We start from the raw sequence: 13,359 nt of genomic DNA, 5'->3' as shown, positions 1-13,359 counted from the left end.
TTTAATTTAGACTTAAAAGAATCCAGTGTTTCAATCTGCCTGATGTCAACCGGAATAGAGTTCCACAAACAAGGAGCACGACAGCAAAAGCTCCAGCTGATTTAAGACGACTTTTTGGAATAATTAAGAGTTCTGCATTTTGTGATCTCAAGGAGCGAGTAGGAATATACAGAGTTAGTGTTCTTGGAGAGAGGATGACCCTAATCCATGAAGGACCTTATAAGTTATTATAGCAACTTTAAAATCAATTGGGTAGCTCACTGGTAACCAATGTAAGGACCTGTGCACTGCAGTGATATGTTGAGAAGGACGAGTGTGTGAAAGCAGGCTGCATGGGTTGACATGGGACTGTTTTGAGGTGCAAGGTCAATATATTGTGAACGGCACACACCCTCTGAATGACAGCATCACTGGAACCACAAGAGTCCTGCAGTGCTTGTAAGAAGTGTGACTTCTTGTGTGTTTCAACAGTCAACCAATGATGTCCAAGTAACAATGTACTGTAGGTGTGTCACTGGCTTCAGATCCTACATATAGGAACACAGACCAGAGTTTATTCAGATTACCAGCACGGGTACAGCAGAGACAATGGCTTCAAGAGAAGGAAGAATAGGACTCTTAACTGGACTACTGCGTGGTAAGAATCTATTTATATATACGTTGTGTATATACACACTAAAGTAGCATCTCCTGCAATGAATCTATCACAGATAGAAAAACCCTTATGAATGAATATTCTGAACTACATACTGATGAATAAGCTCTACTAAGAATTGGACTCTTAACTAGACTACTGCGTGGTAAGAAACTGTTTTTATATACATTGTATATATACAGACTAAGGAGGCATATCTCTTGCAATGAATGTATCACAGATAGAAAAACCCTCATGAATGAATATTCTGAACTACATACTGATGACATAGGTAAGTTATACTGCAAATAATAAAAATAATAATAATAATAATAATAATAATAATAACAACAACAACAGATGTATTTTCCGTCAAGTTTAGACAGCAAAAAAAGTTTTCTGAAGTGCTGTCCAAAAGTGCTTGATACAGTTTAATTTTTTGTTTAAATAGGTCATGCAGGATTTAAAATGAGCAAACAGCACTACATTAAGACAACCAGTAACAGGAAATAAACATTTCAGAACATTAAAAAACCAAAAACAGTGTTACAAAATTATATTATATTATATATATATATATATATATATATATATATATATATATATATGTATGTATGTATATTATATTTCTAAATTCTGGGCTATTGAGTGTTTAATAGTTATGGATAAAACAACACAAAAAACAAGATTTCAAAGCTACACTTTTACAGCTTCTGCCATCGTCTGGTACTCCAGGTGTAAATAGGCTTGTATTTATAATAATAATAACTGGTGAGCAATTTTTTCAATGGGATCATCCAGTTGATATTTCCCATAAACACACGCTCATTAACACCAGCAACAGACCAGCCACCGTGAGCTCTCACCTTACCTCACAGAGCTGCTGTCTTCAACAGAGATAATAAACTATACTGCTGGGTTAGTGTGTGTTATAAATGAGAATGTAATGCCCACCCTCGGGGTGGGATGCTTGGGTAAATCACTTGGCTTAATTCTCATATCACACACACACTACCCCATGCAGTATTCTCTATACATCGTCTCTCAAGAAATACCAGTTATTTTGTGATCTTTTGCATTACCTATTGTTACATAAAGAACAAGGAGCGAGAAGGGTTCAAACTATTCATTAGAATTCATGTCAAGGGCGTTATTTCATAACAGACTATTCCACGGTGTGGGGAAGTGTGTGGATCACAGGTATTGAAGTGTGTGGATCACAGGTATTGAAGTTGGATCACAGGTATTGAAGTGTGTGATCACAGGTATTGAAGTGTGTGGATCACAGGTATTGAAGTGTGTGGATTGATCACAGGTATTGAAGTGTGTGGATCACAGGTATTGAAGTGTGTGGATCACAGGTATTGAAGTGTGTGGATCACAGGTATTGAAGTGTAGTTGGATCACAGGTATTGAAGTGTGTGGATCACAGGTATTGAAGTGTGTGATCACAGGTATTGAAGTGTGTGGATCACAGGTATTGAAGTGTGTGGATCCAGGTATTGAAGTGTGTGGATCACAGGTATTGAAGTGTGTGGATCACAGGTATTGAAGTGTGTGGATCACAGGTATTGAAGTGTGTGGATCACAGGTATTGAAGTGTGTGGATCACAGGTATTGAAGTGTGTGGATCACAGGTATTGAAGTGTGTGGATCACAGGTATTGAAGTGTGTGGATCACAGGTATTGAAGTGTGTGGATCACAGGTATTGAAGTGTTGTGGATCACAGGTATTGAAGTGTGTGGATCACAGGTATTGAAGTGTGTGGATCACAGGTATTGAAGTGTGTGGATCACAGGTATTGAAGTGTGTGGAGCACAGGTATTGAAGTGTGTGGATCACAGGTATTGAAGTGTGTGGATCACAGGTATTGAAGTGTGTGGATCACAGGTATTGAAGTGTGTGATCACAGGTATTGAAGTGTGTGGATCACAGGTATTGAAGTGTGTGGATCACAGGTATTGAAGTGTGTGAATCACAGGTATTGAAGTGTGTGTGGATCACAGGTATTGAATCACAGGTATTGAAGTGTGTGGATCACAGGTATTGAAGTGTGTGTGGATCACAGGCATTGAAGTGTCTGGATCACAGGTACAGTGGTTTGTAGAAGTATTCATCCCTCTGCAAAGTTTTCACATTTTGTTGGCACCTGAGCGTACTCCACGACACTTTCAAATTAGACTTTACATGTAGAATCTACACAAACTACTCCACATTGATAAAGTTAATGCATATAGAATATAAATAAGTAAGATTTACAGAGATAAACAGATTAATCTCAGTTGCATAAGTATTCAACCCCTTTGCTACTGTAGCCCTAAATCAGCTCAGGTGCAAATGATTTGTTTGAAAGGTCACCAAATTAGTGAAATGGTTTCAGCCTGTGTGTACTCAAAGTGGTTTAACTTGTAGATAATTTCCCTTAGGTATATAAAGACTTTGACTGCAACTCAACTTAGTGATCCAACAAAGCAACTATGAAGACCAAGGAGCTTTCGAAACAAGTCAGGGATAGAGGTAGAGAGGCACAGAGCAGGAGAAGGGTACAAGAATATTTCAAAGGTGCTGATTATCCCTCTCAGCACAGTGAAGGCCATCATTAAGGAGTGGAAGATGCATCATACCACCCAAACACTACCCAGATCAGGTCACCCTCCCAAACTGAACAGCCGGGCAAGCAGGAAACTAGTTCAGAATGACACTCTGAAGCCAACAATGACCTTGAGAGATCTGCAAAGTTCTGTGTCTGAGATGGGAGTCAGTGTTCACACATCAACAATAAGCCGGTCCCTACACAAACCTGGCCTGTAAAGCATGTATGGAGTTTGCGAAAAAGCATGTAGATGATACTGCAGACATGTGGGAAAAGGTTTTGTGGTCAATAATAATAATAATAATAATAATAATAAACAATATTACATTTGTATTTCTAAGGTAGATTAGAGATATAAAAAAGATATACTTTTATAAGATTCGTAATTACCTGGGAAGAATTCACAAGTTTGTTTTGCACACCTGAGTTGGTTTGACTATAATTGTGAGATGAGATTGCCTTTTCGGTGTTTCATCTTGTTTTCATGTGGTGCTATATTGATATAAATGATAATAATAATGTAACTACATAATGATATCGGCAAAAAAAAAGTCTACCGGAAGCCATAATAGTAGTACAAAATGTAATAAGACAAACAATTGCACTGTTTTAAAACTGTGGGCAGGAAAATATAGTCTAATAGCAATTCACAAACCACAAAACAAACCAGCTTGATTTGGAACTGTCGTTTTTTGACTGACTTGTGTATTGTTTGTGTTTAAGGGGTTTCTTTTTGACACCCTTGATCCCAAGTTTTAGACATTTTTTTCCCCTTGGATCTAAATGGTGAAAACTGGGTCCATTGTGTATAAAAAGAATGGCGTTTAAACTGAATACATTGACAGACTTGATCTGTATTGAACATGGATTTTTTTTTTTTATCATCCTGGTCACTGTGACATATCATCACTATTCTGAGTAGTTTTTGCTTATCTAAATTCGTCATGTGTGTGTCAAAGGCATCAGCTTTCATGCTCAGCATTCATAACAAACAACTGTGTAGGGCTGACAAAGGTAACTAGTAGGTACTGTACAATACATCTACAGCACAGCCGCAGGATTTAACAAAGGTGAGTTCAACTGCCAAACCACCACTGTTTACATTATTTATTGTAAAGAATTGCATGATTGCCAGTACTGAGAGTCTAGCAACAATGCATTTCAACCAACACAACCACCATTTCAAACTGCACTGAGAATCTAGCTCCTCTCCAGTCTCTCTGCATTTCAGCCAACACCACCACCATTTCAAACAGCACTGAGAGTTTAGCATCACTCCAGCATTTCAAACAGCACTGAGTCTAGCATCACTCCAGCATTTCAAGCAACAACACCACCATTTCAAACAGCACTGAGAGTCTAGCATCACTCCAGCATTTCAACCAACACCACCACCATTTCAAACAGCTCTGAGAGTCTAGCATCACTCCAGCATTTCAACCAACACCACCACCATTTCAAACAGCACTGAGAGTCTAGCATCACTCCAGCATTTCAACCAACACCACCACCATTTCAAACAGCACTGAGAGTCTAGCATCACTCCAGCATTTCAATCAACACCACCATTTCAAACAGCACTGAGAGTCTAGCATCACTCCAGCATTTCAACCAACACCACCACCATTTCAAACAGCACTGAGAGTCTAGCATCACTCCAGCATTTCAACCAACACCACCACCATTTCAAACTGCACTGAGAGTCTAGCATCACTCCAGCATTTCAACCAACACCACCACCATTTCAAACAGCACTGAGAGTCTAGCATCACTCCAGCATTTCAACCAACACCACCACCATTTCAAACAGCACTGAGAGTCTAGCATCACTCCAGCATTTCAACCAACACCACAACCATTTCAAACAGCACTGAGAGTCTAGCATCACTCCAGCATTTCAAACAGCACTGAGAGTCTAGCATCACTCCAGCATTTCAATCAACACCACCACCATTTCAAACTGCACACATGCATATCAGCTTTATACTGAAGAAAGACCAACAAGCAACAAGAAACAGCACAACTTATAGCCCATTCAGAATGAACTAACACAACTATACCAGGACAAAGTTCCACTTAAGACCTCAGACTATATATGATCCTCCCCATCTTTATATTTTTACTTCTTTTTTCCATTCCTGCCTACGTGACTGAGTAGCCCCTCACACCTCTGCATGCTGAACGTCCCATTCGTGGATAATTAGCACACACCCACTACTCTTAATCCACACACCAAAATAGCATCTATAATGAATCGCAAAACATTCAAAAACAATTTCTAGTTAAAATGTTTGTCATTGAATTTTGTTGTAATTCACTGTTTAAACCTCAGCTTTGCTACAGGATTTCCAAATGTATATTTACAAGGATATTTTAAGTTCTAGGAAATAAACTTTCTCTTTCTCTTACAGGGCCATGGCACAAGGCTGGAGCAATAGAGGGTGTACAAACACAAACTCCCAGCTCCTCTGAAATCAGGATTGTGCTGTTTGGGAAAACTGGAGCTGGGAAGAGTGCCACAGGGAACACCATCCTGGGCAGAGAAGAGTTTGAGGCGAAAGCCAGCTCCAAATCAAAAACCAAGAAGTGTGTTAAGAGAACAGGAGAAGTTGCTGGGAGACGTGTTGCTGTGGTTGACACACCAGGCTTGTATGATACGAAGATATCTGAAGAGGAAATTAAAAGTGAGATTGCGAAATGCATCGCCCAGTCTGCCCCGGGACCCCACGCTTTCCTCCTGGTGATACAGCTGGGCCGATTCACAGAGGAAGAGAGGAAAACAGTGGAGATCATCAAGATGATTTTTGATGGGAAAGCTACAAACTACATAATCATCCTTTTTACCCGCTTGGATGATCTGGAGGAAGGGGAGACAATTGAGCAATATGTTAAAGATGCTGAAGATCACCTCAAGCAGCTGCTGATGGAATGTGGGTACAGGTATCATGCCTTCAACAACAAAGAAAAGAACGATCGCACTCAGGTCACAAAGCTCATAGAGAAAATAGAGGCCATGGTGACAGCAAACAACAACACCTACTACACCAGTGAGATGTACCAGCAAGCAGAGGCAGCGATACAAAAAAGAGAAGAAGAGATCATGAAGAAGAAGAAAGAGCAAATAGACAGGAAGAGAGAAGAGCTGAAGGGAAAGTACCAGCGAGAGCTTCAAGAAAAAATGGGGAAGATAGAAGAGTTAATCCAAGATGAAGAGAGAGAATTGAGAAAAAAAGTATTAATGTTAGAGAATACAGAAAAACAAAAGAGAGAATACACATCAGCATTGACACGTTACAAGCAAAGAGCAAGAGAAGAAGCAGAAAACTCCACAGTGCAATACATAATGACACTAGTGGAAAAGTGGGACATAATAGCAGCAGGAGCAGCAGGAGCAGCAGTAGGAACTGCAGTAGGAGGCCCAGTAGGGGCAGCAGCAGGGGCAGTAGTAGGGGCAGGAGCAGCAGCAGCAGTAAAAAACTGTTCTATAATGTGAGGCCCAGTGGAGCAGTGTCAGACAGTCCCAACAGCACACACCCAGCATGCACTATATCATGCAGAACAAATGCTTTTGTAATGTTACATAAATGTACCATTCTTTTGTTAGAACTATGATTATAAATGTTTAGTTCTCTATTGGGTATTGTGATTTCTGTAGTTAAATCTGTGATAGAAGAATATTGTTGTTCATGTGCTGTTAAATAAAAATGAATTCTCCCTGACTGATGGCCTGTGTACCTGTGTATCTGTTGTGACAGGGCAGAGGCCCTGCACAAGCAAAATGTGTGTTTTGTGGCTGGCAGCCATCTTGGGCTCAGATGTGGAGGAACAGCCTGGGGACAAGATGGCGGCTTTTACACACCCACCTGTTAAAATGTTTAACTGATAACTGCTTTAATAGTTTTTTTGAAAAAGTGTGGAATGTGGCCAGGTGGTAATGGAATGATTGTTTGTCAGTTACCCCTGGCCACACCCTATATAAGAGTGTGTAGTCGAGAGGGTGTGTACTGTGTAGTAAAGTAGTGAGCAGTTTTGTTTCTTATGTTTTCTGAATAAAACCGGACTTTCCTTTTGTTCCTGAGCCAAACCTTGTTCTTGTTTTTGTGTACGGAAACTTGTGAATACTGCACTAGACAGGCACAGCAAGCCGCTTTGAAATTGACAACGTCACACTGTACATTAACCTGACTGATGGCCTGTGTACCTGTGTATCTGTACATTACCAAGTAACACATCCTGTCTGCTCTCTCCAGCAGCGCTTCCCCAGTACAGTCAGTCAGTTTATTAATAATAAAAATAAATTCTCTCTGATTGATGGCCTGTGTACCTGTGTATCTGTACATTACCAAGTAACACATCCTGTCTGCTCTCTCCAGCAGCGCTTCCCCAGTACAGTCAGTCAGTTTATTAATAATAAAAATAAATTCTCTGTGATTGATGGCCTGTGTACCTGTGTATCTGTACATTACCAAGTAACACATCCTGTCTGCTCTCTCCAGCAGCGCTTCCCCAGTACAGTCAGTCAGGTTATTAATAATAAAAATAAATTCTCTGTGATTGATGGCCTGTGTCCCTGTGTATCTGTACATTACCAAGTAACACATCCTGTCTGCTCTCTCCAGCAGCGCTTCCCCAGTACAGTCAGTCATGTTATTTTATAAGTCAGCTAATTCAAATCTCTCTCGTGTGTTGTAAATATTCTATACTTTTTTTTACATATTAATGTTATTGTTATTTGAGGTTAAATAAGTATAAAACTGAGTTTTAATATTTTAATGCAGGGAACATGCAATATGATTAAGCAAAATATAAGCTTAATATATATGTGTGACAGGACGGAAGACCTATACATGTAAATGCCATAATCCTTCGAATTTAAGACGCACTTCTTGAACCATTTTTTGCTTCTCAAAAATATCCTGCGTTTTAAATTTGAGTAAGGCATAGTGATGTGTGTATTAAAATCAAAAACAAAAGACGGGACTACCCGAGTACACAAGCAGCAACGTGACCGAGAAAAGACAAACCGTTACTGCCCAAACTCGAATCATCCATGACATACAGGCAGCCATTTTTAAAGAAGCGTCATTAGCTTCCTGAGGAATTCAAAGTGAAGCTTTTACAATTTCAGCGTTTCTAACAAACAGTACCAGCTTGGGCAGATCGGAAATGCGGACGAGACCCCGTATTTTCCGACAGTTCACAAATTGGGAGAAACACAGGTTGCGACTGTTGTGTTTGCAATGCGGTCAATGCTGTTGTGGCTGCTGGGTTAGACGTTGCCTGATGTTGTGGAGAGTTGTGACGTGCTTGCTGTTGCTGGGATGCGTGATGCTGTAAGTGAGCGAGTGTGTGTGTGTACGACAGAGACGCCATCTGAAGTATTATAGTGTGCAGCACAGTAAACAAGCTCTGTGGTTAATCTACAACAACAACTCTGTTTTGTGTCGGTTTTGTACGATACAACAGCGTAATTGAGGTTGTATCTTTGTTTTATTGTTTCCTCAAATTGAGGGTGGGAAATTTGGGCTACGTCTTAAATTCGAGGATGTGTTAAATTCGAAGGACTACGGTAGTGTTTTGTGTATTTTGTATTTAAGTGTGGCAGGGATAGGATTAATTCCAATATGGAATGTGGCTGGGTCTTGATTGAATAATTGACCATCAATCATGTCCCAGCCACTTGGTATAAAAGGGAACATGATCCTTTGTTTGTGGAGATAGTTATGAGTAGAGCTGGGAGTAGCAGGCTGTGCTCTTGGCTATCGCACTGCGACAGCATTGCTTGGGTGAGTTTTATTTTAAAAGGTCCACACAGCAGTGTGGAGTAGTGGTTAGGGCTCTGGACTCTTGACCGGAGGGTCGTGGGTTCAATCCCAGGTGGGGGGACACTGCTGCTGTACCCTTGAGCAAGGTACTTTACCTAGATTGCTCCAGTAAAAACCCAACTGTATAAATGGGTAATTGTATGTAAAAAATAATGTGATATATTGTAATAATTGTAAGTCGCCCTGGATAAGGGTGTCTGCTAATAAATAATAATAATAATAATTTGTATTATTGATTTATTTGTAAAACTTTTTTTTCTGTAGTTCCTCTCTGTTGCTAGGGAGCGTTATCCCACCCTGCCACCATATGTAGCAGGTTAGCGTTGCGGTCAAGTCTGGTCAGTGGCAGGAAAGCAAACCCAGAGACAGAAGCTGCAGTTTTAAGCGCAATGAACACTTTTACTAGCAATAAAAACAAAAAAAAAAGGCACAGGGGCCAAAATAAAAGGTCCACACAAATCAAGTCACGCACCAAAAACACAAACTTTACTATCAGGCTGGGCAGCTGCTTTCACTGATGGCTTTCTCCTTGCTACCTCCCCCAAACAAAGGATCTTCCCTTTTATACCATGTGGCTGGGACTTGATTGATGATCAATTATTCAAATCGAGACCCAGCCACGTTCCACATTGGAATTAATCCTATCCCTGCCACACTTAAATACAAAATACACAAAACACTATTTATATATACAGGGCTTCCACCCTGTCCTAATATTATACCATGGTCCTACTGGAAGTGACTCTGCAGCAGCAGTCTCTACATAGATTGATGTTAGCCTGAACGCTAAATATGTTGGTGCCCATGACATTGTCCTCTGTCACTTTGAGGTCATGAGCATTTTGCAGTCTCTGCTGTATAAAGACAAAACACTTTCTGCTCCGTTTGTACTAATATGTTCTTCACTTTTTGCTCTGGAGCAGAAGTCACTTTGGACAGTGTGGCAAGCTTTGTAAAATAATTGAGAGAGAATCACAGAATACAGTTGTGTACCGAGTATGAAGCCAATATTGTGAAGCGTTACTGTAGGTCTTTAGAATCCAGAGAACAAAAAGTCACATGACCCCAATTTTATTTTACATTTATTTTACCAGAAAGTCACTTGAGATTAAAAATCTATTTTACAAGTAAGACCTGACCAAGAAGACTTGTAACAAACATTAACATGACATCTCACGCACACATGATGCAGTTTGCTGTTACAACATTATCAGTGATGTGCTGAAGCCATGCAAAGACACTAAGTTAATGTATTTTCAGTACCACGGAGCAAAGTAACAAAAGCTTTTTAACAGTTTCTGTGAGTATCTTAGTGACCTGCAAAATTAAAAATGATCGAGACCTGAGTTTATCAGCATTGGTACTAATTGTTAAATTACTAAGTTAACATTTTTATTTCTAGGATTTGAAAATAACCTTTTCCTTTCTTTTTGCAGGACCAGAACATGAAGATGGAGCAAAAGAGGGTGTACAAACACAAACTCCCAGCTCCTCTGAAATCAGGATTGTGCTGTTTGGGAAAAGTGGAACTGGGAAGAGTGCCTCAGGAAACACCATCCTGGGAAGCAAGGAGTTTGATTCGAGGGTCCGCTCCAGATCAGAGACTAAGGGGTGTGTTAAGAGAACAGGAGAAGTTGCTGGGAGACGTGTTGCTGTGGTCGACACACTGGGCTTGTATGATACGAAACTGTCTCAAAAGGAAGCTATATTTAATGCTGCGCAATGCATCACCAAGTCTGCCCCGGGACCCCACGCTTTCCTCCTGGTGATACAGGTGGGCCGATTCACAGAGGAAGAGAAGAGAACAGTGAAGCTAATCAAGGAGAGATTTGGTGGGAAAGCTACAAACTACATAATGGTCCTTTTTACCCGCGTGGACGATCTGGAGGAAGGGGAGACGATTGAGCAATATGTTAAAGATGCTGAAGATGATCTCGAGCAGCTGATAATGGAATGTGGGAACAGGTATCATGCCTTCAACAACAAAGAAAAGAACGATCGCACTCAGGTCACAAAGCTCATAGAGAAAATAGAAGCCATGGTGACAGCAAACAACAACACCTACTACACCAGTGAGATGTTACAGCAAGTAGATGAAAAAATAGAAAAAAGAATAATAGAGATCATGAAGGAGAAGAAAGAGCAAATAGACCTGGAGATAGAGAAGCTGAAGGGAAAGAACCAGCACAAGCTTCAAGAGGAAATGAGGCAGATAGAAGAGGAAATCCAAGACAAAGAAGAGAGAGAAATGAAAATGAGAGAATTAATGTTAGAGAATGACAAAAAACAACAGAGAGAATGCACATCAGCATTGACACATTACAAGCAAGGAGCAAGAGAAGAAGCAGAAAAATCCCCAAATACAATACAATACATAATAACAGTATTGAAAACGTGTTATGTAACAAAGGTAATAGGAGTAGCAGGAGCAATTCTATGGGGCCTAGCAGAGGCAGCAGGAGCAGTAACAGTAACAGCAGCAGTAAGAGGCCCAGTAGGGGCAAAAGCAGAGGAAGCAGCATGGGAAGCAACAGTGGCAAGAACAGGAGCAGGGTCAGCAGTAGAGGCAGGGGCAGCAGTAAGGTCAGCAGCAGGGGCAGGAGTAGGGCCAGCAGCAGGGGCAGGAGTAGGGCCAGGAGTAGGAGTAGGGCCAGCAGCAGGGGCAGGAGTAGGGCCAGCAGCAGGGGCAGGAGTAGGGCCAGCAGCAGGGGCAGGAGTAGGGCCAGCAGCAGGGGCAGGAGTAGGGCCAGCAGCAGGGGCAGGAGTAGGGCCAGCAGCAGGAGCAGGAGTAGGGCCAGCAGCAGGGGCAGGAGTAGGGCCAGCAGCAGGAGCAGGAGTAGGGCCAGCAGCAGGGGCAGGAGTAGGGCCAGCAGCAGAGCGCGGAGTAGGGCCAGCAGTAAGGCCAGGAGTAGGGCCAGCAGCAGAGCGCGGAGTAGGGCCAGCAGCAGGGGCAGGAGTAGGGCCAGCAGCAGGGGCAGGAGTAGGGCCAGCAGCAGGGGCAGGAGTAGGGCCAGCAGCAGAGCCAGGAGTAGGGCCAGCAGTAAGGCCAGGAGTAGGGCCAGCAGCAGGGGCAGGAGTAGGGCCAGCAGCAGGGGCAGGAGTAGGGCCAGCAGCAGAGCGCGGAGTAGGGCCAGCAGCAGGGGCAGGAGTAGGGCCAGCAGCAGGGGCAGGAGTAGGGCCAGCAGTGAGGCCAGGAGTAGGGGCAGCAGCAGAGCCAGGAGTAGGGCCACGAGCAGGGGCAGGAGTAGGGCCAGCAGCAGGGGCAGGAGCAGCAACAGTAAAGAAAATGTAATAACGTGAGGTCCAGTGGAACAGTGTCAGACAGTGCCAACAGCAACAGCACACACCCAGCATGCACTATATCATGCAGAACGAATGCTTTTGTAATGTCTTAGAACTATGATTATAAATGTTTAGTTCTCTATTGGGTATTGTGATTTCTGTAGTTAAATCTGTGATAGAAGAATATTGTTGTTCATGTGCTGTTAAATAAAAATAAATTCTCTGTGATTGATGGCCAGTGTCCCTGTGTATCTGTACATTACCAAGTAACACATCCTGTCTGCTCTCTCCAGCAGCGCTTCCCCAGTACAGTCAGTCAGTTTATTAATAATAAAAATAAATTCTCTGTGATTGATGGCCTGTGTACCTGTGTATCTGTACATTACCAAGTAACACATCCTGTCTGCTCTCTCCAGCAGCGCTTCCCCAGTACAGTCAGTCAGTTTATTAATAGTAAAAATAAATTCTCTCTGATTGATGGCCAGTGTCCCTGTGTATCTGTACATTACCAAGTAACACATCCTGTCTGCTCTCTCCAGCAGCGCTTCCCCAGTACAGTCAGTCAGTTTATTAATAATAAAAATAAATTCTCTCTGATTGCTGGCCTGTGTACCTGTGTATCTGTACATTACCAAGTAACACATCCTGTCTGCTCTCTCCAGCAGCACTTCCCCAGTACAGTCAGTTTATTAATAATAAAAATAAATTCTCTGTGATTGATGGCCTGTGTACCTGTGTATCTGTACATTACCAAGTAACACATCCTGTCTGCTCTCTCCAGCAGCGTTTCCCCAGTACAGTCAGTCAGTTTATTAATAATAAAAATAAATTCTCTGTGATTGATGGCCTGTGTACCTGTGTATCTGTACATTACCAAGTAACACATCCTGTCTGCTCTCTCCAGCAGCGCTTCCCCAGTACAGTCAGTCAGTTTATTAATAATAAAAATAAATTCTCTGTGATTGATGGCCTGTGTACCTGTGTATCTGTACATTACCAAGTAACACATCCTGTCTGCTCTCTC

General features: G+C 41.8%; 1 protein-coding gene across 2 annotated transcripts; it reads left to right on the top strand.

Moving 5' to 3' along the window:
* The first annotated feature begins 522 nt into the window (after positions 1–522).
* On the top strand, positions 523–12,769 carry LOC117432543 (GTPase IMAP family member 7-like). Of its 2 annotated transcripts, none has more exons than XM_034054513.3 (2): positions 523–637; positions 5,640–7,306. In XM_034054513.3, the coding sequence occupies exons 1-2, from the start codon at positions 589–591 to the stop codon at positions 6,719–6,721; spliced, it is 1,131 nt and encodes a 376-aa protein (XP_033910404.3). In that variant the 5' UTR covers positions 523–588; the 3' UTR covers positions 6,722–7,306. The 2 variants fall into 2 exon arrangements, with proteins under 2 accessions (XP_033910404.3, XP_058874693.1); XM_059018710.1 differs by lacking the exon at positions 5,640–7,306 and adding an exon at positions 10,490–12,769 and having other exon boundaries at positions 539–637.
* Positions 12,770–13,359: the final 590 nt, after the last annotated feature.

Source organism: Acipenser ruthenus, unplaced genomic scaffold, assembly GCF_902713425.1.
Source record: "Acipenser ruthenus unplaced genomic scaffold, fAciRut3.2 maternal haplotype, whole genome shotgun sequence".
Taxonomy (NCBI): Eukaryota; Metazoa; Chordata; class Actinopteri; order Acipenseriformes; family Acipenseridae; genus Acipenser; species Acipenser ruthenus.
Note: the sequence above shows the minus strand (reverse complement) of the source record. Positions and strands in the feature narration are given on the sequence as shown.